Here is a 27,097-nt window from a genome sequence, read left to right on the forward strand (position 1 = left end):
GTATTTTTCCTTCGTTTTGGTTTTGAAGGATAAGACCTTGTATGTAAACTTGTTTGGTCTTGTTGGAGTCTCAGAGATGTAACCTTTCTGTTTCCACTTGTAATACTAATAAAAGCATTTAACCGCCCCCACCCCCAATCAAACAAAAAAGACAGAGGTACTGACTGCGGAGGGCCGGGACCTGAGAGATGGTTTAGATCTGCCTGTTCTGAATGCAGTTACACTCCCCCTGAAAGATCAATTACGTAGCTTGGGAGTGCTCCTGGTAGCAAAGCTCTCCCCGGTTTCTCAGGTTGAGGTAGTGGCCAAGAGCACTTTTTATCAACTTTGGGTGATATGCCAGCTACATCCAGATCTAATTTCTACAGATAAATGACCTTAAAACAGTGATACATAAGTTGGTAACCTCCAGGCTTGACTACTGTAATGCATTCTGCATGGGGCTGCCTTTTCACATAGTCCAGAAACTACAATTGGTACAGAATGCTGCAGCCAGATTGGTCTCCAGGACAACATGAAGGGACCACATAACACCGATTTTAAAAGAATTGCGCTAGCTGCTGATGTTTCCAGAAGAAATACAAAGTGTTGTTTATTACCTACAAAGCCCTCAATGGCTTGGGTCCAGGATTCTTAAGAGTGTACCTTCTTTGTCATGAACCCTGCTGCCTGTTACAGTCTTCTGGAGAGGTCCGGTTATGGTTGCTGCCGGCTCGTTTGGTGGTGACCTGGGACCAGGCTTTTTCTGTGGCTGCCCCATGGCTTTGGAAAGGCTTCCCACTGAAATAACAGCATCTCCTTCTCTGTTTGTTTTCAGGAAGACCCTCAAGACTCACCTGTTCTCACAGGCTTTTAATTAGAATTAATTTTAATAATTTGTTTTAATAACTGTTTTATGCATTTGTTTTGTGTTTCATGAATTTTAATATATGACTTTTTATATTGTTTTAAATTTTGTACACTGCCTAGAGATGCACATATCAGGTGGTATAATAATATGATAAATAAATAAATAAAATTTATTTTTTAAAAAAACCCTACAAAGGGCAATGCAGTTGCCCAGAAGTGAAGTGGCACAGTGGAAAAGAAGTGAAATGGCACAGAAGCAGGAGTGGAGGGCATATGCTTGATATGTCACCACACAGATAGAAAGCCTCTCCCCCTCAGAATTGCACAACGGCCCATCTACACATTTCTTCATCGAGCACATTGTATGTGACATATATGACATGAAATGTCATACATGTATGACATGAATGGATGACATGAAAAGTATCAACGGAGTAGCATCAAGTGACCAAAAGAGATGCTTAGCAAAATCCTTGTGATAATCAGTGATCAAGCTAGAATAAACCATTGCCTGGAAGGCCCTAGGACAACTAGCATTAACTGAGGATTACCACGAAATCAGGGGTCAGGATGAGTGTTCAAATCAGTAAATGTGTGGGAGGAGTTAATCCATGCTGGATATCTTTCCTCCTAAAGTTCACAGATAGTATTCTGATGTCTTGCCCCGTTTGGCCTCTGGGTCTCTAAAAGTGAAAGCTGTCCTAAAGCACATATCCTAGAGCAGCTGTAAAACAAAAGAGGCAGCTGCATCTAATTCTTATAAAAATATTCTGGTGGCGCAGTGGTAAAACTGCCGCCCTGTAACCAGAAGGTTACAAGTTCGATCCTGACCAGGGGCTCAAGGTTGACTCAGCCTTCCATCCTTCCAAGGTCGGTAAAATGAGTACCCAGAATGTTGGGGGCAATATGCTAAATCATTGTAAACCGCTTAGAGAGCTCCGGCTATAGAGCGGTATATAAATGTAAGTGCTATTGCTATTGCTATGAATAACCTGAACAATCAAATCACCCAAGCGGTTGAGATTCCTTCTTGGCTATAGAGTACCATTGATCATGGTGGCAATACAATCATAAGAGTTCTACAACTAGCTTGGCGAGGCACTAAGTAGATTTAGAACTACAACTGTCACAAAAGGCAAAAGGTTTTTAAAAGATCCAAAACAGCTTCTCAAATAACTGACTTACCTGCACTTTTCTGGGTGCTCATCACGCTTGTTGTTGAAGTCCAAAGAGATCTTTGCATCCAGCCCAATTCCAAAATAGTTATTCATTACACACTTCTCTATGTAACAATCACTGTAAAATGGAAGTTGGATTTAATATGAATATTTCTGCATCCCACATGTTCTTATCATTAGGCCCACTGGGAGCACCTTCCCACTAGGGATGTGCAGAACATTCCAAAGGTAAAACATTCAGACTTGGGCCTTTTTGAGTGTTTTGAACTTGCAACAGAACACCCTTTAAATAAAGGGCCTGTTTCGAGTGTTTCAAGCTTGAGACAGAACACCCTCTAATAAAGGGCCTGTTTCAAGCCTGGGAGCAGAACCACATTTCAATAAAAATATTTCAACGTTCTGAGCGTCATTTTGGAGGCCTGTTTTTCCCTTGCTGATTGGTTTTCTGGTACAGAATTCCAATTGGATTGTGATCTCCTTGCTTCTTGGTTGGCTTGTTAGCATACAAATCAAGTGTTGTCATGGGAAACTGTATCCCATTGGCAGGGGGAAGGGAGAGAGGAACACAAAAGGAGGGAGTTTCAAAATGTATTCAAAGGGACTGGGAGGCAGAGAGAGCCCTTATAGTTTCTTGAAGAGGATACACAAGGAGATGAGGAAGGAATCACGGAAGGTTTGTTTTTGTGATTTTCTTTTCTCAGCACTAGGTATAATATACTGTGCTATTGCTGCTATAACAATCTGGTTTTGCTGAATCTCAGATTGACAAAGGCAAAACGTGAGTGCCTGCCTTCCTGGAGTTGTGGTTTGGTTTGTGAGACAGTGTTGTGGCGAGAAGTGGACAGAGGCAGCTGTGTTTGTGTTTGTGTGTGTAATATTTTTTGGTGATTGCTGTGATGAGCACCATGTCTGGCCTTGATAGTAACTTGTGCTTCACTCACTCCTTTGGTCTGCTCTACAATTAGCATGGCAAGGTGTACTGAGTCAAAATGTGGCTGACGTTGCTCTAGTTGAGCTTATGGCTATGCTACTTGCTGCTAAGGGTGCTGCTGTAGCAGCTGCTGCAATGCTAGGAAGTGAGATGTCATAAGTATGAGGAGTCATAATTGTGTGTGAGAGAGCAACTTGTGCCAATGATAATACTGCTGCGCAGGAACTGTAACTGTCAGTGGATTCTGGGTCAGTGTTTCTTTTTTGGCGGTTTGGACTATGTTTGAAATGTGTGCTCTGTGTTGGGAGGGACAGATTCCCCTTTGCTGTGCGCTTCTGCAGTGTTTTTCAAGGCAGGGTTGAAAAATGCATTGCATTCTGTGAGTACAGCATAGGGAACAATGGGGAAACTCGAAAAAAACCCTTGTTCCCCATGGGTAGCTCTAAGGGACACCAAAGTGGGTTGGGTGGTAGGTCATGATGTGTGCTACCTACCACCCAACCCACAAAAGAAATGATCAGTGGGTGATTTAAAACAAATTTTAACCTTCCCCCCAAACCCCCATAGGATTCCCACCCCGTAAGAGGTGGGCACTCTAACACCCCGAAAAGAGATTTCCTCATGGAGACTCTAGTGCTCTTGAGATCCCCGGGAGAGGCAGCCATGGCTCCCCTCCACTCACTCATGTTGCTGTACTTCTGACTTCCGTGCTGATGTCAGTTCAGTCATGTCTGTTGGATAATCTCAAATCCATGAAGCCAACATCCCATATCCTTCTCACGAAGCCTGACCCTCAGGTAATGGCTAGTCACTCCAAAACCCATGGTTCTGTGCTACACACAAACCTCAGTAACTGTTAACCCAGAGTACCCCTTCTTCAACACATAGCCATCCAGGCAAAAAGCATATTTCAGCCTATAAAAACAGCCCACAGATACCCCCTTCAACTTGCACAATCTCTGGGATCCATCTGGAGATTGTGGCCTTCTGCTTCCATTACGTCTTCCACAGGGGTGTAGCTAAAATTGAACGGATTGGTTTAAAGAACTCAGGCCCCCCCAGCTCCTGAGGGCCCCCCAGTCCATCTCTCTCTATTTTCTTCATTATCCGAGGGGCCGCCAAGGAGAGGGGTGAACACGGGCCCCCTCTCCCCTAGCTACGCCCCTGGTCTTCAATTAAGAGGTAATCTCCATTACCTCTTCCCCCTGCCGCTGAGGATGCAGGCATCCCTTCCTTCACATTGAGAGCAGTACTGCAGAGGGCTTCCCTACTTCCTCTGTCCTTGGGACCCCCCATTCTCCCTTTCAAATTCCCCCTTTCTGGAGTGAGTGAGTATGTGTGTGTTTGTGTTACTAGCAGGACTGGGTAAAGAGTCACTTCTCTGAGAAGCAAAGGAAGCCGTTTCTTCTTCCCCTCCAGGTTTTCTTCTCCCCCTCATACAAAGCAGACTGGATCAATCACCCATTCCCAGTTCTCTTCCACATCTTTGCTTGCAATTAAATGTGTATTTATATTCATAGTGGAGGTTAAGCATTGAGCCCAGACACGCTTCCATCTGAGTGTCCACGTCATGTGGGAATTCTCTTGTTATCAGTACAAAGCCTTTGTACTCAATAAAGTCATGTATTTGATTTGATTTTTTAAGCCTGTGGCTGCAACTTTCTTGGGAAACCACCTGTTTTAGAACTACACTTAAAAGGTCCCACAAGGGGATAAGTTCCCTGCATAACATGACAACTGGTAGAGGGGACTCTTTCTTTTATTCTCAATACTCACAGATTTTCTGGCTCAGAGTTAAATGGGTCTGCGTTGATCAACAACCGGCTGATGACAGAGCCTCCAGGTAGAGAACCAGATGCCCCAGCACGGATATCTGTTGACAGAATACAAAAGTTACAGGAAACAGAATGGAGCTTATGAAGTGTGGCAGGCAGAACATAATATTTACAATTGGCAAAACAGGATCTATTTTACCTCCAAAACCAACAGGATGTCGCTTCTGGAGCATGAAACATTATGTCACATTTTCACTGATGCTGAACAATGAGGGAAAAACAGGACTTCAGACCTATGAAAAATTCCAGCCTTAGTACTTAAATCCTACACAGCAGCAGGTTCAAGCACATTAAACTTTTCAAATTTCTTCCGCTTATGATCCAATGAAATACTATGCCCAGTTTCTATGTATTTGGGAAAGCAAGGCTTCCCATTCAATCTGTTTTCTATTAATGTAGAAAGCTGGAAAAAAGAGTTCCAAGATTTTGCTCTGACCCATTCAGTCTCTAAATTCCTATAAAGGATATAAGAGGTAAATGATTCTCAGAGTTGGCTTAGAAATGTACCCCAAAACAAAGATTTAAGAGGAGCAATCCACTATAAAGTAGCAGGTCTTTTCTTCTAGTGGAAAAGGACTTCAGTAGATTTATAGCTCATCTGTGAAAGAAAGGATGGAATTTGACTTCAAGATTGCACAGTACAATGTTTGAGACTTCCAGGTTTTCAAAGTTCTGCTCCTGTCAATCACCAGAAAGGCCTATTTTTATTCACAGAAAAAAGTTAAACCACGTTCTTGTTCTGAACAAGAGTCAACTTACATGAATAAGCATGGACTGTGATTTAAAGCATGACATAAATTCCAGTAACTTATGGGTGGAAGCAATATTCACAGGCAATATTGATGAATTGAAACAGACTTTAAATCTGAGAAACCAAACAGGGCAGCCAGAAGCGGCTTAAGTCTTGATTTCAAGGACCACCTTAATTCATAAGACTTTCCTGAATTTATTCCTGGAATCTTCTTACTATTCTGTTGAATCTTCCAAAGGGATACATTACTTTACTTCCAAATATGTTTATGTGCAGGCCACACACAATGTGAGCAATACTTGCAGTAGGCCTCTATAGGCTATACCCCACAAAAATATTCTCATTCTTAAAGAATGGCTGGGCTAGGGGGGAAAGCCCAGCCAGTCAGTGTTTTCCCTGCTACAGGGAAAGGAGCTCTCAGTCAGCAATTCAATGAACCATTGACTGGGGAAACTCTGCTGTGGCTAACAGGCCCCGCTCCAGTACTGACCACACCCCCTGTGCCTGATGTCAGATGCAGGGGGTGTGGCTTAGGTGTGTGTGTGTGCGTGCTATGTGCGCACAATTAGAAATCCCAGGGGGCAGAGAAACCACTGGCAGGATTTCATCCTCTGGCCGTGGGACTTCCTCCCTATGCCCCTGATATCAACCACAGAAATCATGTTGGGCCTGAGCAGGAGGAGGAAGGAGATCATCCCTAGATCATCTAGAAGAAAATGGTTGTGTTGCACTCACTGGGATAGAGGATCTTTGCATTCAGCATTGGCAGATTGTCCCTATTTCCTGTCTGGGGAGGAAGAGAGGCAGAGCTTCCCACCAGTAAATTTCCTTTATTTATTAATCTTTCACAAGGAGACTTGATCACTGTAAAATATAACACAAACCAGATACTATTAAATATGTTACTGAAAGTATAATACAAAGTTTAGGTGTAGAGAAACACATTGTTACCAATTGTGCCACGTCAACATTTTCTATACAGGCGCTCTTCACTATTACAAGCAAAGGAGTATCTCCTAGGAAATCACTGGAAGATTCATTAGAAGGCAGTTTTTTGACTGAAAGGGGAAGGCCCACAAAGAAGTGTTCCCAGCACAAAAGGCACTCGGGCTGCAGTCCTAATGCACTTACTAGAGAGTGTGCCCCAATGAATATGGTGAGAGCGGTGCAGCCTCCCTCTCCGTCCTGCTGTCAGCTAAAAGGCAGGAGCACTGGGGGGGGGGGAATTGCAGCCAGAGGGCGGGCGGCAGAGAGGGCAGCACAGCCTCCCTCTCTGGCCCGCCTGTCGGCCAAAAGGCAGGAGCTCCAGCGGAGGGGAGAAGATGATGGTGGCAGGCGGCTCAACCTCCCTCTCTGGCCCGCCTGCTGGCCACAAGGCAGGAGTGCCAGGGGTAGGAGCATCGGGGGCGGGGGGGGGCAATGGGGGCGGGGGAATGGGGGAGAACTAGAAGCACAGATGCTCTGTGCCCGGCCCAGATAGTTTTTATTTTAAAATTGAAGATTACTCAAAATAAAAGGTGTCAATCATATTTGGGAATAGGGGGAAACTGAGTTTATGATGACAACTACTAAAACATGAACTAAACATTCAAGAGTCCAACTCCTGTCACTGAGCCCCTAGTATTACAATTAAGGTCACAACCACAATTTTGGCAGCTTTCCTTTAAGTATCCCTGCAATCTGAGATCAGGCAGGTGGGTACGCAGGAGATAATTTTCTCAGTCGTTACACCCAGGTTGTGGAATAGGCTCCCAAGAGACAAATACCTAGTCTTCACATTGTGTGCTTTTAGGCAGGCGGTGAAGATGGTTTTATTTAAGAGAATTGTTTTGAAATCTTGATCTTATTCTGCTGCTGTTTATCTCTGGTTTTTAGGCATTTACTTTGTAATATATTGATTTTATATTGGATACTGTTTGTTAGAAGGTGGGGTATGAATGAACAAGGAGACTTGAAGTTGAACAGTGTGTGTGTGTGTGTGTGTGTGTGTGTGTGTATGTATGTATTTATGCATTTATATCCGCTCTTCCTCTAAGGAGCCCAGAGCGGTGTACTACATGCTTGAGTTTCTCCTCACAACAACCCTGTGAAGTAGGTTAGGCTGAGAGAGAAGTGACTGGCCCAGAGTCACCCAGCTAGTTTCATGGCTGACTGTCCAACTGATGTGTACCGACCACACCACTGATCTTCAGTCTCCCTACCTGAGCTGGCAGGGGTGGTCTTGGAGGTGCATTGGGTTCCCCCAGACTTATTGTCTTGGGGGACTTCATTGTTCATACCAAGGCCTGCCCCTCGAGTCGGGGCAGCTCAAAACCTCATGGCCTCTATTGCAACCATGGGCCTACCTCAATTGGTATTGGGCCTTACCCACGTGGCAGGACATACTTTGGATCTGGTTTTTGCTGACCAGGGAATAAATGATCTGGAGGTGAGAGAGTTTGTGATAATTTCCTTGTCATGGACAGATCATTATCTTGTAGGGTTTAGTTTGTCTGTTCCGTCTACTCTCTACAGGGGTGGTGGACCAATTAGAATGGTCCGTCCCTGGAGGCTTATGGATCCATTTAGTTTCCAGATAACCCTCAGAGAGTTTCCAGAGCTAGTGACTCTGGCGAGGCCCTGGCAAATCTCTGGAATATGGAGACAGCCTGTGCTATTGACACAGTCGCTCCTAAACACTCTCTCTGGCTTGGTGGAGCCCGTTCAGCTCTTTGGTTTTCTGAGGAGCTTCAGGCAATGCAACAACTCAGATGATGGCTGGAACGATGCTGGAGAAAGACTCAAGGTGAATCTGACCAAACACAGGTTAGAACTCATTTCTGGACTACTTCAAGGCAGTGGGAGTGGAGTAGAATTGTTTTTTTCTCTGCCTCCATTTATTTTAATTTTATTTATTTTTACAGTTATATACCGCCTTTTGTTAAAAGAAAACCCCAAGGCGGTTTACAAAAGTTAAAACACACAATAAAAAGGCATTGCGTCTGTTCAGTGCAGGCCAGTGGAGCTTTTTCATGTAGCTGTGACCAGTTTGCATGTCACTTTGCAGATAAAGTTGCTCGCATCCATGCTGATTTGGACAGTTGTGGCAGTTCCAGCAGATGTGCCTCAGGTACCATCTGGTCCTATTGTGTTGGATTCTCTCAATTGGTACAGCCTGAGGATGTGGACAAGATCCTGAGCAGTGTGCGGGCAACATCATAGACCTTTACCCTTCATGACTAATAAAATCTGCCAGGGAAGGTGGCTGGAGGCTATAATAAATGCTTCATTAACGGGGGGGGGGGGGATGCCATCATGCCTCAAGGAGGTGGTAGTGAGACCACTATTAAAAAAGCCCTCTCTTGATCCCTCCAACCTGAACAATTACAGACCTGTTTCTAACTCCCCCTTTTGGGGCAAGGTGAGTGAGTGTGTGGTGGTGTTTCAGCTGCAGAGGGTCTTGGATGATATGGATTATATAGATCCCTTTCAATCTGCCTTCCATCCTGGATATGGGACTGAAACTGCCTTGGTTGCCCTAGTGGATGACCTACGCAGGGAGCTTGACAAAGGGAGTTCATCCCTGCTGGTTCTGCTGGACCTCTCAGAAGCATTCAATACCATTTACCATGATATCCTTCTGGACTGCCTTCTGAGTATGGGGACTGGAGGCACTGCTTTCGAGTGGCTTAATTCCTTTCCTGGGGGCAGAGGGAGGTCCAGAAGGTGGTGCTGGGGGACTATTGCTCAGCTCCTTGGCCAATGGCTTGTGGCATCCTGAAGGTTTCGCTTTTGTCCCCCATGCTGTTCAACATCTACAGGCAGGGCAAAATGCGGCAGTAGGATTTTATCTGAAGCGGACCCCTGGGATCATATTACACCCATTCTGAAAGAGCTACATTGGTTACCAGTTTGTTTCCAGGTCCAATTCAAGGTGCTGGTTTTGACCTTGAAAGTCCTTAATGGTTTGGGCCCTGGATATCTGAAGGACCACCTGCTTCCAAAGGTTTCTGTCTGCTTGACAAGATCATCGGAGGGATCTTTGCTTGCATACCAATGGTGAGAGAGGCTCGGCTGTCGAGCACGTGGGACTGGGCCTTCTCAGTCATTGCCCTCAGGCTTTAGAATGCTCTCCTGGCTGACATCCACTCCTCAGCCATGTCAGTTTTTAGGAAACAAGTAGATATGTGACTCTTCACCCAAGCTTTTAAATGAAAGTACTGTTTTTTTACTGCAGCTGCTTTGTGTTTTGTGTATTACTGTTTTATAGAGGATTTTAAACTTTTAAATTGAGATATTTTTATATTTATATTGACTATCTGTACTTTTGTATTTTAATTGTGCATTGCTTTAATTATACTGTAAACCACTTTGAGATTTTTAATGAGAAGTGGTAAAGAAATCGAACAAACCAATAAACAAGGGATGGTGTAAAACACACTAAGGGAATATGAAAAATGCCATATAGGTTACAGAAAGGCACATACGATGACATTGTCTAAGCATTTTACCTTTCCGATGACCCCTCCCTTTTGGAAATCCATAGTTGCCAGGGTGTGATGACTGCAAGGAGATTTTATTTTCATTTCTTAGCTCCTTTCCCTCTCCAGGGGTGGTGAGACCCAGAATAAAGCTCTCCTGTTCTTGGGTTTGAGCGTTCTGTTCATCTACAGCTAAACAGTAAAACAGTGACAGAGTCAGACCCATTTATTTTTTACTTATATCACACTACATTGAGGGAATTGGGAATCTAAAGGACAGCAACAAAACTGTCAATATGGAAGTCATTCAAATGGCTTTCCCAGATTCTACAATGGGAGGATACATAGGCTGCTGCTTTCTACAATGCCTGATTTTTCTAAGCACCAAACAAACATTGTATTGTGTGGAACATGTATGCCCCAGGTTCCAGTGGCAAAAGTCTGACTACAGTTTATTAACAAAAAAATGAAACAATGTGATAAAACTGCATAAAGCTGCAACAGGCTGTGTAGACCATAACAGGCTAGATGGATTTGTCAAGGCATATATGAACATTTTCCAGGAAAATGAAAGTAGTGAAATGCTCTCTATTCACAGATCCTTCCTCAAAACACCAAGTGGTCGACCAGTTCAGATTTAATGTTTGTCACTAGCATGTTGCCACAAACATTATCCCAAAAGTGCTCAAACAGAAGAGGCCATCTTAGAGGTAAATTTGTGGAGTTGTAATGGAAGTATTTAATGAACTGGACATTTCAAAGCCTAAAACTATATTGACCGAAGTCTAAAGACTACAGCAAACCAACACAAAATAATTCGAAAACAGTTCAGCTGACATGCCTGCTTTTACCAGTAACATTGTCTAAGGGCTATAGGCCACCTCTAGCCTAAGAGACGAGATGCTTCGTAATACCAGTTGTAGGGGAGCAACAGCAGGAAAGAGGGCATATCCTTGGCTCTTGCCTGTGACTTCCTAGAAGCATCTGGTGGGCCACTATGTGAAACAAGATGCTGGACTAGAGAGGCTTGGGCCTGATCCAGTAGGGCTTTTCTTTTGTTCTTAACATTTTTATGTTAGAGAATGAAGGAACATTAACAGTACAACTGTTGTATCAGTGGGCAAAATACAATATACCAGCCTCCCTTATACTTTCTACAGATACATTTCTCAAGAGAAATGCCTTTTACAGAAAACCTGCCTTTATTTGCAAGCAGCTTTATCTGTAATTGGTAACCAAACAAAGGACACTAAGTAATATGTAGGCAAGGGTTTATTTTGTTTATTTAACCCGCCCTGTGACAACATAAGAAATTACATGAACTAGGCTCCAGGAGCTAAAGTTAGGCTTATGCAGAGGTCACAGAAGCAAAGAATTATATTTATTTCAAAACTGAGCATTAAAAGTTATCAAATTACCAGTTCCAGATGCAATGCACCCAAGAGTTCCTAAATAACTGAATTACAACACTGGCTGATATCCAGATTCATCCTCTACCAATGTGCCAGAGTTTTCTGTTGTGGGGGCGATCTCCTTTCTCCTATGCAACTGCCTGTGCTTTCCAAAACAATGTCGCTGAAGACTGGGGGTGGAGGGGACATGGACCCCAGGAAGATGTTTTTGGAGGCACAGGCAGCTACAGAGGGAAGGGAAGATTGCTGAAAACTGCCTTCCCTCATGCAACTGAAAATTCTAGCTAGTTGGTGGAAGATTGGTGTGGATGTCTCCAGTCTTTGAGAGTGACAACAAACATACAGATAGGGGTTATTCAGCAGACATTATATATTTGAACTTCCAAGAAGATTTTGACAAAGTACCACATGTTATTACAGAAAGCAAGAGGCCTCTTCTAAAGAGAGACTGCTAGCCTCTACATTTGATTGTACTTTTAAAATTATTCTGCAAGCCAGAATGTGTTAATGAATTACTCTTCAGAATACTGTGAATATAGTGGGGACGAGACAGCAAATGCTTTTCATTCTAACAAGAATATGACCACATTTGCACTAAAAGAATGGCAAACGTCTGCATGTGATACAGAAATCCTTCCTTACTTTGGAATATAGATTATTCAACAATGCAGTTATTAAATCCTGATTCCTGTATGTTTCTAGAATCAAGGAAATGTATTTCCTCTCTTGCAGCACTTGAGTGTTTACCTTTTTCTGCATGCTCTATAATCTGACGAATCGCTTTTTTCAGACTGTTGGCTCTCAACATTAACTGTTCGCGTGGTCGGAATATTTGAGGGCGGGAAGTGCATGATGATCCAACTGAACGTTCACTAGAAGAATCACAAGCGCTACCAGAACCATCACCATCTTCTGTCTCTTCTGCAATGGTAGGTGGTGGGTTTGGCAGAGATGATGATGCTTGAGATTCTTCATTCAATGTCTTCAAAAGAGAGTCCAGCTTCTCTTTCAGGACAGAGCACTACAAATACAAAGGGCAGATTTGACAGTAACTTTATAACACTTTTGTACAGATGTGTCATTTGAATATTTCGTTTCTCCAAATACCTTTCTGGCCATGACTTCTGACTCCTCAGAACTTTCTGGTGCTTTCTCATAGGCTTTCCCTACTCGAGCCACAAAATCCTTCACAGTCTCACAGAGCACCCTAAACAAAGCAGGATACATAAACAAGAACTATTAGCCTGCCACTCGCAATGTCACTGGCTTCTGCATATTTGCCCTATTGAGTACTTACTTTGCTGATGAGATGACCACTGAGTGTTGGTCAGACGTCAAGATTTTTGATAAATGAGCAGCGACAGAGTCTTCATAGAAGAGAATCTGCTGCACCTTGAGATATTCAGAAATAAACAACTGTATCACCTTGCCCAGTGTTGCACCACTTCACATACTATACAGTACTTTGTCTCCCATAATCCATCCTTTGGTGCAGTCAGGATTTCACTCAAAACATGCCATAGCATAAAAGGACTTGGTATCCACATCATCACATCAGACAAAGGAAATAATTGCTGTGAAACCTATTAGTCTTCTGGGCTATGAAAAATAATGTTTTTTAGGACTCTGGAACACATTTTATTTTAGCAACTGAGAGTCCTTTCTATATACTTTTGAGTATAATGGACATGCCTTCCCCACATTGTTCCACTCCTGCATAGTTAAAAGCAACTTCCTCATGTATCTCCATTCTGTTTTCCTCTGCTATCACCTAACTTCAATTTATAGTTCTTCATTCCCACTGTCTCATTTCCATAATCATTTACCTCAGAATCTTCACTGAAATCTTCAGTGACTGTAGAAGCAGATGCCTGACGAGGGAGCTTTGTTTCGTATACCATGATGCTCCATCTGTTGAAAAGAGGTTTCACAGCATTAGGAAGACTCTACACACAGGGTTGTTCTTACCATGAAATACTCACACAAGGCAATAGATGCCAGGAGGAACACCATTTTTCTGCCATCATAAAAAATGAACAGGGGAACTGGACCATTTTGATGCTTTGGTTCAGGTGCAAAATGTCAGAGTATAACCAATGCCAGCATGGTTATACACACATAGAAAGTACATGACTTGGGAAGGAAGAGGGTAATACTACCAAGAAATTAACATCCTCTGTGATTAAATAATGTGGATGCACAGCATCTAAGTTGCTATGACTACACTGACTACAGAAATAGCCTGTTAATAATATTAGACAAAAATCTTTAAGATATCATGCTTTCCAGTTCAGCTGTTTTATTTATTTTTAAAAATCAAATTGCTTGATGAGAGTCTGAATAGTACCAATACCACAGAGCAAAAAAGACACCATGACAGAAACTTTGGCTTTTGGAAGTTTCACTTATTTTAAAACTTTACCATGCACAGTACAGAAGTGAAACATAGACAAAACATTACAGATACGTTCCAGTTCATGATGCATACTAGAGAATCATAGTTTTAACTATAAACTAAACAAACCAAAATAACTACCACCCTTATGGAATTCCCCTTTTACTATTAATTTTTAGTAACATTGTGGCAAACATCCACTTGCAAAAGGTAGGCATATGCATTACCAGTTAAAGCTGTACACCTTTGAATAGTTAAATTTGATCCTATTGAAGTCATAGGATTAGGTATCTAAACATGTGTAAGTTTGTAGTCTACCTTTGCTAATATATCTGTACAACCGGGGACATCTCTACATGGTGCATATGTATCAGCAAGAATGGAGTCAGGCTTTGCCACTGTAGCCTGGAGCTTTCAGGAACAGAACATCAATATAAAAATCACATCAGCAACTGACATCAATATAAACATCACAATTCAAATGACAGTTGGATTATTCTGCTCAATAAAATGTTGAAGACAAATATAAACGAAAATAAGAACCATGAAAGTCTTCCCTAGAAACTGCTTTTCCAGCAAGTTACCACATGTTCAAGTTTGATATGGAAATTAGGGACTGGGGTCTTTAATACTGACCTGTCAAGCATTTTAGTACTGGCCCTTTCCAGCTTTTCCAGTATCTGTGGGAGTTGGGTGTCATCGTCACAAGCAGATCCCCAGCCGAGTACACGGGCAAGGTCATTGCCTGTGCCCAGGGGTAACACTCCCAACTGACACTACATGTGAGAGGTGAAGAATAAACACAAGCATAACCAAAAGGGACACATGAGCCACATCAACACAAACATTAAATAAATTCTAATGTATTCCTCACAGATAAGTCATGGTGAGAAAATGTGATAAAGAGATACATTATAAGGAAGAGAGGCCATTCATGTTTCATTCCGATTCTCTCCGTTTCTTCAAACTAACATTTCCTTTTTGCCTTTTCCAAACTGGAGCTTCTTTACAGAATGCCTACCCTCTGCCTCTTCCACAGACATTTAAGAGTTCCTTCCTATTCAAAGTCTCTCCTCAAAAACCCATCTTTGCCTCAAACCCTCCCTTCTAGCCCTCATTGTAACTAAGCAAATGCATTTGCTTAAAATCCCATCTCCCTTTCCCCCTTCTCTTGTTGTTTTGCCTTATTGCATAGCTTTAGATGATTAAGGCTGTTGGAGTCTCTTGGCCTCTTTTTCTGTGCTGGAGAGCCACTGTGTATGTTGATGAAGCTAAGAACCACCACCAGGATGCACTAGAGGCCAGGCAACAGCCAAAACATAGCTGGTAAGAAAACTTGCTTTGATTCCAAAAGCTATGGTGAAAAGAAAGGAACAGATTCCAAGCAATTACCCATCATCAACAGAATGCTTTCAATTAAACCATGGGTTAAAGATTATTCCCCACCCCACCTCCAATAAATTTATAGCCTCCCTCTCAAATTCTAAACAAGTTGTTCTAGTAAGAACTAATCAGCCTACTTTCCTTTCACTGTCTCAACATCTGGACTAAATTTGGTGCAAATCGAGGACCACAAGTTCCATCACTTGTGCCGCAAATGTTAATGTGTCTGCCATCTTGGATCAGGGTGGATGTCATCATTACAAACTGCACCACTGAGGTGTCCCTGTGTGTCATTCACTACAGCTGTTCCAAATTTGATTCAAATCGGTTAGACGGTCCTCAAGTTAGTGCACATGCCTCAAAAGTTTATGCATCATCACAAACTACACCATTGGGGCATCTCTATGTGTCCATTTAGCTGTAGCAAATTTGGTTCTAATCGGTTAGACTGTCCACAAGTTAGTGCACTTGCACCTCCTAAGTTTTCGTGTCCATCATCGTGAATTGGGGTGGATGACATCGTCACAATCTTCGCCACTGAGGTGTCCTTATGTGTCCCTACAACTGCAGCTAATTTGGTTCAAATTGGTTAAGCGGTTCACAAGTTAGCCCACTTGCGCCTCTTGAGTTTGTGTCCGCCATCTTGAATTGGCATGGATGGTATCATCACAAGCTACACATTGAAGTGTCTGTGTGTGTCATTCACTGCAGCTGTACCCAATCTGGTTCAAATAGGTTAGGCTGTCCACATATTAGCCTACTTGCGCTTCAGATGTTCATGTGGCTGCCATTTTGAATTGGAGTAGATGACATCATCACACACCACACCCTTTGGGCATCCCTATGTATCCCTACATCTGTAGCAAATTTAGTTCAAATCGGTTAGGTGGTTCACAAGTTAGCCCACTTGTGCTTCAAAAGTTTACGCGTCCGCCAGCTTGGATTATGGTATATGACATCATTACAAACTATGCCATTGATGTGTCCCTATGTGTCCCTACAACTGTACCTGATTTGGTTCATATTGGTCCAGGCGTTGCAAAGTTGATGGGGCGGTGGGGAGGGGACACACAGACACACACACAGAATGCCGAGTGATCTCATAAGCCTACTGGAAAGTAGGCTAAAAATAGCTCATTGTGGCTTACAGGAGTTAAACACAACTCAGATACAAGTCAAAACAACAATTCAAATACAGCAAAAAAAGAAAACCAACAAACATCCAAGAGAATGGCATAAAACCAATATACATCCAACAATCGAAAGAGCAAACATCCAGCCCACACCCATCATAATATTTCAGTTCAATATTTCAATTTCACCACCAAGTGGTGCTTTTATGTTTTTCAAATAAGAAAAACAGGTTGCTCACCTGTAACTGATGATCTGGTAGAGATCCGTCGATATCCATAAGAATGGGTTCTGCGCCTGCGCAGGAGCCCCACGGTATCCATGCCTGAGCTCGTCGAAGTGCCCAAGCCACGCCCCCACGCTGCTGCGTGCTATAAAAGGCGCGGCTGAGGCACGTAATCCCTCAGTTCTTGGACGACCGCCGTGGAGGACGATCATCCAACAGGTAAGTTCTTCCATGATAAAAAAGAAAAAAGCATCTCAAGAGGAGAGAGCCACACACCAGTACGCACATAGACGTAGCACTACTGCAGAGGGGAAGGTCGGGAGGGTCTTATGGATATCGACGGATCTCTACCAGATCATCAGTTACAGGTGAGCAACCTGTTTATCTGGTTCGAGATCCGTCGATGCCCATAAGAATGGGTGTTTGGCAAGCTCCAAGAGGTGGCGGGAGCAGTAGTAGGCTAAAACAACACCTGTTTCAATACGCTTCTCCCGAAGGTAGCCTCCGCAGCAGAGCGTACGTCTATGGCGTAGTGTTTTACAAAGGGGGATTCTGAAGGACCAGGTAGCAGCTTTACAGATATCCCTGAACGAGACTCCAGAGAGGTGTGCAGCAGAGGAAGCCTGAGCCCTAATGGAGTGGGCTTTAATGGCCTCAGGAGGCGATTTGTCCTGAAGATGATATGCCAGCAGGATGAGTTCCACCAACCATCTGGACAATCTTTGCCTTGAAATGGGAGAACCTATATTCGATCCCGTATAGGATATAAATAGTCGATTAGACAGCCTGAATGGTTTCGTGCGGTCCAGGTAGTATAGGAGGGCACGGCGTACATCCATAGCATGCAGTGACTGTTCAAGAGCAGAAGTAGGGTTGCCGAAGAAGGTAGGTAAGATGATATCTTGGTTTAAGTGGAAGTCAGATACTACTTTGGGCAAAAACGCAGGGTCGAGACGCATACGGACCTTGTCTTGAAGAAATATCGTGTAGGGGGAGTCGACCCTGAGAGCTGTCAGTTCACTTACACGCCTAGCCGACGTGACTGCAACCAGGAAGGCTGTTTTCCAAGAGAGTAGCCTCAGGGAAGAGGTGGCCATGGGTTCAAAAGGAGCCTGAGTCAACGAGGAGAGAACCAAAGATAGGCTCCATGGTTCAACCGGCATCCTGATTGCGGGGTAAACTCGCGACAAACCTTTCAGGAAGGCTTTGCTCAGAGGGTGTGAGAATAATGACTTTCCATCACCTCCCGGGTGGTATGCAGACAAGGCAGCTAGATGGACCTTCAGGGACACGTTAGCAAGACCCTTTGCTTTCAAAGATGTAAGGTATCGTAGAACTTCACGGATGGAAGCTCGTTTAGGAAGGAATCCCTTGGTGCGTGCATAAGATCTAAAACGATCCCACTTGTGCTTGTAGTTGCGGCGCGTGGATTCCTTGCGTTGATTAAGCAGAATATGAGTTAACAGAGTATCCTCCACACAGTTAGATGGAGGGTCTGGACATCTGGGTGCAGAATGAGACCTCCGTCTTGAGTTAGAAGATCTGGATAGCGAGGTAGGTGCTTGTAGCAGTTCTTTGCCAGTCTGCGTACTTGTGGAAACCAAGATTGTCTTGGCCACCAGGGAGTCACTAGGATGCAACTGGTCGGATTGGAAAGAAGACGGGCCACTACTCTGGGTATTAATGGCAAAGGGGGAAACATGTAAGGTGTTTCCAGGGACCAATCCAACTGAAAGGCATCCCCGAGTGAAAGGTTGTCGTGGCCGGCTCTTGAGCAGAAGCGGACGCATTTTGCATTCTCTGAGCAAGCAAAGAGGTCCACTGAAGGCCGCATCCAGTGGTCGAAGAAGGGAGCTATCACATCTGTCCGGAGTTCCCATTCGTGTTGACGGTCTTGCAAGAAGATCCTGCTTAGGTCGTCCGCAAGGGTGTTGTCCAGACCCTTGATGTGTACAGCTAAGGGGTAAATGTGGTGCAGAATGCACCAGTGCCACATCTGAACACTGAGAGCACACAGGCTGCGGGAGACCGTCCCACCCTGGCGATTTATATAGGCTTGAGCAGTTGTGTTGTCGAGGTGGATCTGGACAACTTTTCCCCGAAGGATGGGCAGGAAGGACTGTAAAGCCTGGAAAACAGCTAGAAGCTCCAGGAAATTGATGTGCAGTTTGGCTCGTTGAGGGGACCACTTCCCTTGAATCTTGTGGTTGCCGCAATGGGCCCCCCAGCCTTGAAGTGAGGCATCTGTCGCTATCCAAGCCGAAGGGGAGGGGGTCTGAAAGGGCACCCCTTCGAGTAAGTTCTTGCGGTTCGTCCACCAGGCGAGAGATCGAAGTATCTCCGGTGAAAGTAGAAGGCACTTCGTTTGACTGTCTCTGGCGGGATGAAATACCGATAGAAACCAGAGTTGGAGCTTTCTCATTTTGAGTCTCGCATAACGGATTACCGTATTGCAGGAAGCCATTAGACCCAGAAGACGCTGAATCACGCAGGCTGGTTGCAGAGGATGTTTCTGAATCAGGGAGATGAGATCCTGAATGCAGGTGAATCTGTCTGCTGGAAGAAATGCTCTTTGTTGCCCCGTGTCCAGGATGGCTCCTATATAGGAGATCACGGGCGCTGGTTCCAGATGCAATTTCTTCCAGTTTATTAAGATGCCCAAGTCGTGAAGCAGGCTCACTACATATTGGATGTGCGAAACTAACTCGCCTTTGTCCCTTGCAGTCAGGAGCCAGTCGTCCAGGTACGGATAGACCGACACGCCCCTGGTTCTTAGATGTGCAATCACCACTGCCATACATTTTGTAAAAACCCTCGGGGCGGTGGACAATCCGAAGGGTAATACATTGTATTGAAACACTTTGTCGCCGACAGTGAATCGTAGGTATTTGCGGTGGCATGGACGTATGTTGATATGAAAATAGGCGTCCCTGAGATCCAACGTTGCAAGCCACCTTTCCCCCTGGAGCAGCGGGAGGATCTGTTGCAACGTCATCATACGGAACTTTTTGACGTGGATGAATTTGTTCAGGCGTCGTAGGTCCATGATGGGTCGTATGCCCCCATCCCTTTTCGGGATTTGAAAGTATTTTGAATAGAACCCCGTCCGCCTGTCTGCCCATGACACCGGGGCAATAGCCCCTTTCTCCAACAGCTCCCTCACTTCCTGAAGTAGTCGAGGTGAGGCGGGAGTGAGCTTTATCCTCGTGAAGTGTGGTAGGGACCTGAACTCGATCGCATAGCCAGAGGATATAATCTTCAGGACCCAGCTGTCCGATGTTATATTGTGCCATGCGGGGGCATGGCTTGCCAGCCTGATCAAAGGCTGGGACGGAAGGTTGGAGAGATCCGTCAGAGTTGATGGAAGAGCCCCCGCTGGCGGGAAAAGGGGGATATGTGGAGATAGGGCAGGAACAGGTGTCAATGGGCAATCTACATCCTCAAAGGCGCTTTTGAGTATCCTGTGTCTTTGTACGTTGGGCTTGAGTATTCTTTTTCTTCTGATAGAAAGGTCGACGATGATAGGAAGAGTAAGGTTTTCTGAAATCACGTCTATCTTGAGTTCTGAAAGACGAACGGAATTTGCCATAGTTGCTGCGTAAGGAAGAGGAGGAAGTTGATGTAGAGGGGTGAGTGGTAAAAGTCTTAGCAGTAAATTTTGATTTTTTTAGCTGCTCCATAGTTGAGTCAGTAGTTTCACTGAAAAGACCAGTGCCATCGAAGGGCAACCCCTCTATCTTGTCCCTCATGTCCAATTGGAGGCCAGTAGACCTAAGCCAGGCATGTCTCCTCAGTGTTATCGCTGCTGTCATAGCACGTGATTCGCTTTCCGCCAAGTGCTTGGCAATGCTGAGCTGTCTGCGGGTCAAATCTCCTGAATCTTCAAGGGTACGACGAAACTTAGCCTTAAAGTCCTCATAGGGTAGGGAGTCCAGTTCAATCTCCAGTTGTTCCCAGAGACCATGTGTATATTTAGCAGTGCATGCTGCATAATTTGCTACTTTAATTGACAGGCAAGAAGTTGAATAGACTTTTCTTCCCAGCAAGTCTAGTTTTCTACCCTCCTTGTCAGGAGGGACTGTGTACCTTTTGCCAGATCTGGAAGCCGTGGCACAATCGATGACTAGCGAATTGGGTGCCGGGTGTTTTATAAGGTACCCATTGTCCTTATCTTGAACTCTGTAGAGATTCTCTAATTTTTTGGACGTGGGAGTGGAGGTGTGCAATACCTCCCAAGCACATTTCGCAGCTCTTGTGATGACTGGTAACATTGGTAGTGCCACCGGGGCAGTAGATTGGGATCTCAGCATAAAGTTATATACTGGGTCATCAATGGTGGCCAATTGGGAGCGTATGTCCAAACCTAGAGCATCGGCCATGTTGCGAATATGCTTATGGTAAGCCTTGAGCTCATCATTGGGTGAAACGTAGGTTACTGGAGCCACGTCTGTGGGTGGTTCCACAACAGAATTACCATCCTCCGGATCCGACTCGAAGTCTGAGGAACCATAATGTTCCGAAGGGGAAGCGGGTGGTGGTTGATTATCTGTATCCCGGCCGGGAAGGGTTTGAGTAGCAGACGTAGCCAGAAGTCCCGACAAAGATGTTTGTGTGGCTGTAGAAGCCAAGTGAAGTACTGAGGTTTGTGTTGTCTGTTGGCTCACCGCTAGTTGGCACGTCTGAGTGGCCACCGACCGAAAAGCGGAGAGGGGTCTGGCAGGAGTGACTGGTCCCCAGGGCCTGTCAATATCATCCCTATTTGGACCTGCAGGAGAAGAGACGCCCAATGGGTGGCGGTAGCCACAAGAGTGCCAAGGCATTTGAGGGTGCAAGCGGCTGGGTGATGAAGGAGCAGGAGGATGCGATGGTGTTGCTAATTCCCGAGGATCAGCTCCAGCCGAAGGAAAGCCAGTGAATGTCGAGCGACCGCTCGAGGTCGAGTCTAGGAGAGAGAGGAGAGAACGAGTGGCAGCCGGAAGAGATTCCTCCGCGTCGACATCAACGATCTGGAGAGAAGGTATCGGTGGTCGATACCGAGGAGTCACTTGCGTCGACGCCGAGAGGATTGGAGTGTGCAACGTCGATGACAGGGGCAACGCAGGCTGTGGTGTCGACGGGGAGGACGATGATGCCAGAGGTGTTGGAGCTGGAGAGAGAGCTCTCGCCGTCGGCATCGAGACTGGTGCTAAGCGAGGAAGAGTCAGTATCTGATCGGTGTCGAAGGTTGCAGTTGTTCCAAGAAAAACACTGGGGGGACGTTCGGTGTCGAGCGCATTCGATGCCGACACGGCAAGATTGGAAGATTGCGTCGGAGGGTTGTCAGCATCACATATAATAGATGCCGGAGGAGGTAGCAACACAGCTGCGTGTACTGCTGGCGCTGTGGAAGTTGTTGACGTCGACAATGCCGGTTCCCCTGCGGGTAACACTGGTTGAGCCGTGGAAGGGGACGGCGTTCGATCTCGACGACTTTCCTGATCTTTGCGACGCTTGGAAGTATGTGACGCGGAGAGATCCTCATGTCGTCGTTTGGTAGCCCTGTCACGCTCCTTGGAGCTGTGGGAAGACCTTGAGGCAGTAGACGCATCTTGCTTTGACGACTTTGCCGAAGACGAGCGCTTTTCCGACGTTGAGGAACCCTTCGATGTTGAAGTGGTTTTGGCGGGAAACACGTCAGAGGGTTTACGGGTACTCGATATCGAGGAGCGATTCGGCGTCTTTTGCGCTGGTGTGGAGTGCGCAGCAGACGTCGAAGGTCGAGGCGTGCCCGGTGTTGAAGGGCTCAAAACCTCATCATATATTGCCGCCCGCAGGCGAAGCGCTCGGTTCTTTCTAGTCTGTTTCGAGAAGGACAGACAGATTTTGCAGGAGGAGACATTATGTTCCTCACCGAGGCATAACAAGCAGAGGTCGTGCAGGTCTTTAGAAGGTAGTTTCGCTCTGCAACCCTCACACCATTTGAAGGATTTCTTTCCGTCAGCCATAATCAGGTCAAAAGCCGTTCCGTGTTCGTTTGCCAGAAGTTACCGCAGCCAGTCCAAGTTCGAGGTCACCAAGAATCACCGTCAGCCGTTCCGTAGTCAGATCCAACAAAGTCCGATATTCCAGTCCGAGTCAAAGGTTATACAGGAAGAACGAAAGAGGAATTTTCCGACGAAGAGGCACAGACCGCAGGTCTAAGACACAAGGCGGTCGGAAAAGAACTGAGGGATTACGTGCCTCAGCCGCGCCTTTTATAGCACGCAGCAGCGTGGGGGCGTGGCTTGGGCACTTCGACGAGCTCAGGCATGGATACCGTGGGGCTCCTGCGCAGGCGCAGAACCCATTCTTATGGGCATCGACGGATCTCGAACCAGATCAGTAAACATGCACCAAAACAAATTACACTCAATAAATGCAATAATTTCACTCCAAGAAACCAGCTATTTCAAAGCTTGGGCATGATTTAGATTATCAAACAGCATCCTAGTGAGTACTTCATATCTGTCTTCATAAAGGCTGCTCTACATGGCGAGCTGTTCATGTATAACTGCTCTCTGGTGAAATACCCAATTTTCACCATGAAACAGCAAACTGCAAGAAAATGAACAGGAACTGCATTGGCATGGTAAATATTTACAAATGGAAAAAAGATGTGTAACTATATATAGTATAGCCTCTAAAAGTTGGATTTAAAGGGACCATGGATTGGCCGGGCAAATTAATACACAAAAGGCTATAAGCTTAACTCTGCTGGGGACCAGAAAAAAGCTCAGCTGAGAAAAAGGTTTCAGAGAAAATCAGGGTATGGGGAAGGATTTAATAGCCCCTCCACTGTTCCTCTCCTGTAAATGCCCCCCATCATACACATTCATATTATGTCGCGATCATGGAGTTCAGAATCCCATGTTTGCTATATAATGTCTAGTTTTGATCTTTGTAAGTTGCATATCAGGTAAAACTGTATGTCATGTGGTATCAGCTCTTTTTAACCTTTATTACCATTTATCCATTCCATCTGCAGAACACTCTTTGGGAAAGGTACCTGTTTGTGGAGACTGAGGCTGTCAATTTCAGAGAGAACCCATCCAACGCTTCCATCCCCACCACACACCAGAATTCGGAAAGTGTCGAATTTCTGGAATAAACGTAAACTGCAAAGGGGCAAAAAGGTATAACTGCTATTAAATGTGTTCTAAGATTATTTATTTATTCTTTAAAATATTTATATTCCATCCCTCCAGAGCGATATTGCTCAGGGCAGCTCACAAAATATTGCTAATCACAATAAAACAACAACAGATAGAGGAATATAAAATTGGTAAAACTAGCTCAACCCAAATTTAAAAACTCATCAAATACAAACTGCAATAATTAGTAAGAATAATTAGCAATTTAAATCTAGCATGCTTTGGGGGGTGGGGCAAGAATCATGAAGACTTCTTTTGGATCCCAAATTAATCTGAACTTTTCTTAGTTTGACAAAGAGCAATATGCAAATTACCCATTTGTGCAATATAGGATTTCTATACTAGAGTATTTCTTTTCTTAAGCAGATATTGGCCTGGTTCACACAACACAATCATTCACATTTAGGTTTAATGTGGGTTACCAACATTAGTGTGATTGTGTGAACCCAAGGTGATTTATGGCTTGAGAATAATCTGAGATTCACACCTTGGCATGGGTCGACACAGTCACACCAATGTTAGTAATCCACATTAGGGATCTGCACCAAATTGCTTCGGTGCACATCCAAGGGTGGCAAGGGGTTCCCTTAAGAGGAGACAGGCAGGTCCTACCTGTCTGTCCTCCAAGCCTCTGCCAGCCCACCACAGAGCTATTGCTACGGAAAGACTTCTGTGCAAACAGCAGCTTGTGCCACTTACCCCTCTAAAATGCCGCACCACAGCAATGGGATGGGATGCATCCCCGGAATCCCTTGCACAGCGTTGGCATGTAAATGGCGTCGGGGCTAGCATGCTGTTGACGACATGCTACTGAGTCCATAAACTTAGTAGTTAGAGCTGTGCAAATCATCACTGATTTGATTCAGAGGCTGCCTCAGTTCTTTGGAAAGTCCCTGATATGATGGTTTGGGAAGGCAGCCTGTGGCCCAATTTGAAGGAGTCAGTTCAAAATGGGCCAAAACTCTGACCTGCTACCCTCAGCACGAACCCCTGTTTAGTACCTACTGGTCAAAAGTAGGACAGGACAGACTTATCAAACTGGTCAGACTTATCAAACTTATCATATCAGGACAGACTTTCAAACTGGTCCCAGGGCCAAGGGAACAATGGCTGCTTTGGCAGCAGCCTTTGAAAAAATACATTTCTCAACATACCCTACAGCTTTCCCAGGTCTCCAGGAAAGAAAGAAAGTGTTCCAGAAGTATTTTTGAAAGTAAAGCTGCACCACAGCAGCCACTGCTCTCATCTCTGGGAGCGAAAAATAAATGAAAGCTTCTCCCGATCCTGCCCTACTAAGCTTCAACTAATCAAGGTGAAACTGAATGGACCAATTCAACCCAAATGAATGTTGGTTTGGTGAAGGTTGATTTGATCCAGCTGCCGAAGCTCCACATATCCTACTAGTAGGCTCCACACTGACTTATAAAATAAAATGAAATATCCTCACACATCACATTACTCAGTATAGCAGCAATAACTTCTTCTGAAAGCAGTGAGGAAGTAAGGATACACAGAAGTCAAACAATGTGAATATAAAGACACACACCTTACAAACATCCCACAAAGTTTAGAGAACATTTGCCACAGATTACAGTGTATATATCAGAGATTATACCTATCTCACACAAACAGTTCGAGTATCCAGTGGGAACTAGGTTACGCCCCCATTCCTTGCTTTTCCATTCAGACAACAGATTTGATATTGCCACTAAGTCATACAAACACACATCCTCTGTCCTCTTATGTCTGGCAGTGCCACTCTGTTACCAAATTAGAACAGAGAGAAAGGCAGAAGAAAAAGTCCACCACAAAAATATGCTGATTCTGTTGCCTATATATTGAGCAAGAATTGACCATCTTGAGCAACAGGATAATTTAAGAGATTTTGTTTCTATTTATAATACACAAAAATCAATATACATCAAGAAAACATCTCTTACCCGAGGTGAGGGCCTCCATTCATGAGATCAAAGACCTGTGCAGGATTCAGCAGCTGTTTAAATCTTCGTAGGAACTTTACACCCTGGTTGTCTCCACTTTTGGAATTGACAAAGACCAGCAAAGGGCTTGTGCAAGATGGGGGGCAAGTGGCCTTCCAAAAACCTGAGCAGAAAAAGTAAAATTAGAGGATGATTAAGCTATGATTAAGCTATATTACCACTGAATGTATAACCATCTACAACATAGCAGTAGCACTCAGCAAGCATGCAATGTTTCCATATACTACCACCTTGAGCCATGCTAAAAGATAAGTAAATCAAACAATGTGACAAACAGTACAGAAAAGCAAATTATGAAGGCAACACTAAGAAGCATTACTTAATTTATTTAGTCGATTTCTGTACTGCCCTTCCAAAATGGCCCAGGGCAGCTTACACAGAGAAATAATAAACTAGCCAACCCTGCACAGAGCATCTGTGAGCTCTTTGGGGCCGCCAGTTACCTCTTCCCCCCCACCTTCTGCCCCAGTGTCCACTTCCAGGCCCAACCGCCTCTCCTCCCCACCGCCACTTCTGCCATCCCCACTCCCCCACCGGGCCTTGCCTTTGCGGCTGGGCCCGCCGCTGCCTCTGCCCCGGCAACCAATCCTCCTGGGTGTGCCTCAGCCAATCAGGCCTGTCCGCCGCCCAGCCAATCAGCTGGGTGCTGGGACGCACATTCTAAGGCACACCCAGGAGAATTAGAGAGAGAGAGAGAGAGAGAGAGAGAGAGAGAGAGAGAGAGAGAGAGAGAGAGATAAGATGGCTCCCTGTCCCCAAAAGGCTCACAATCTAAAAAGAAACAAGATAGACACCAGCAACAGTCACTGGAGGTACTGTGCTGGAGGTGGATAGGGCCAGTTACTCTCCAGTTATTACATTACTATCCTGTCTTTCTTACATCACAGAACTTAAAGCGGTTACATGGGGTTCCCAGGTGGTGACTAGATCTAGACCTACTTTGCTTCAGCAAGGTAGTGGATACTTACCATCTGAATCAATGCTGTTGAGAGCAGTGGGAGGAATGACAGATACTTTACAAAGGCCAAGGGGGCACTTTGTTGGTAACAATTCTCTGCATGAGGTGTGTACCTGAAATGATAAAATAACATCAAGATACACTTTCTATTTCTAAGCCATAGCAGAGCAACCAATGGTAACTATTCTATGCAAATACTTTAAGTACTACTTTCATTACTTAATTTCAAACATTCCAGAATTTTTAAAAATCAATTTTTATCTCTATTAGTGCATTGTTTTAACCACACTTTTTGCCAAAACCCTAATTTCATTCTTTTGTCAATATAACCTTCATACAAGTAAACAAGAATTAAAACAATTAAACTCATTTTTTTAAATTTTTGAGTTTGCTATAACTGGGATTGATATAATTATTTT

At 44.6% G+C, this 27,097-nt stretch overlaps 1 protein-coding gene across 6 annotated transcripts in view; it reads right to left on the bottom strand.

Moving 5' to 3' along the window:
• DGKD (diacylglycerol kinase delta) overlaps nt 1-27,097 on the bottom strand; it is a 136,984-nt gene that overhangs the window by 20,763 nt on the left and 89,124 nt on the right. For all 6 annotated transcript variants that reach the window (XM_053310578.1, XM_053310584.1, XM_053310583.1 and 3 more), the window contains 12 exons: nt 26,689-26,791; nt 25,661-25,823; nt 23,576-23,684; nt 14,448-14,587; nt 13,243-13,327; nt 12,714-12,808; nt 12,524-12,623; nt 12,164-12,437; nt 10,035-10,196; nt 6,280-6,408; nt 4,735-4,831; nt 2,035-2,145 (listed from right to left, as the gene is read on the bottom strand). In XM_053310578.1, the coding sequence (XP_053166553.1) occupies nt 2,035-2,145; nt 4,735-4,831; nt 6,280-6,408; nt 10,035-10,196; nt 12,164-12,437; nt 12,524-12,623; nt 12,714-12,808; nt 13,243-13,327; nt 14,448-14,587; nt 23,576-23,684; nt 25,661-25,823; nt 26,689-26,791 (1,568 nt within the window). The remainder of the gene's footprint in view (nt 1-2,034; nt 2,146-4,734; nt 4,832-6,279; nt 6,409-10,034; nt 10,197-12,163; nt 12,438-12,523; nt 12,624-12,713; nt 12,809-13,242; nt 13,328-14,447; nt 14,588-23,575; nt 23,685-25,660; nt 25,824-26,688; nt 26,792-27,097) is intronic.

This window comes from Hemicordylus capensis, chromosome 3 (assembly GCF_027244095.1).
Source record: "Hemicordylus capensis ecotype Gifberg chromosome 3, rHemCap1.1.pri, whole genome shotgun sequence".
Classification (NCBI taxonomy): Eukaryota; Metazoa; Chordata; class Lepidosauria; order Squamata; family Cordylidae; genus Hemicordylus; species Hemicordylus capensis.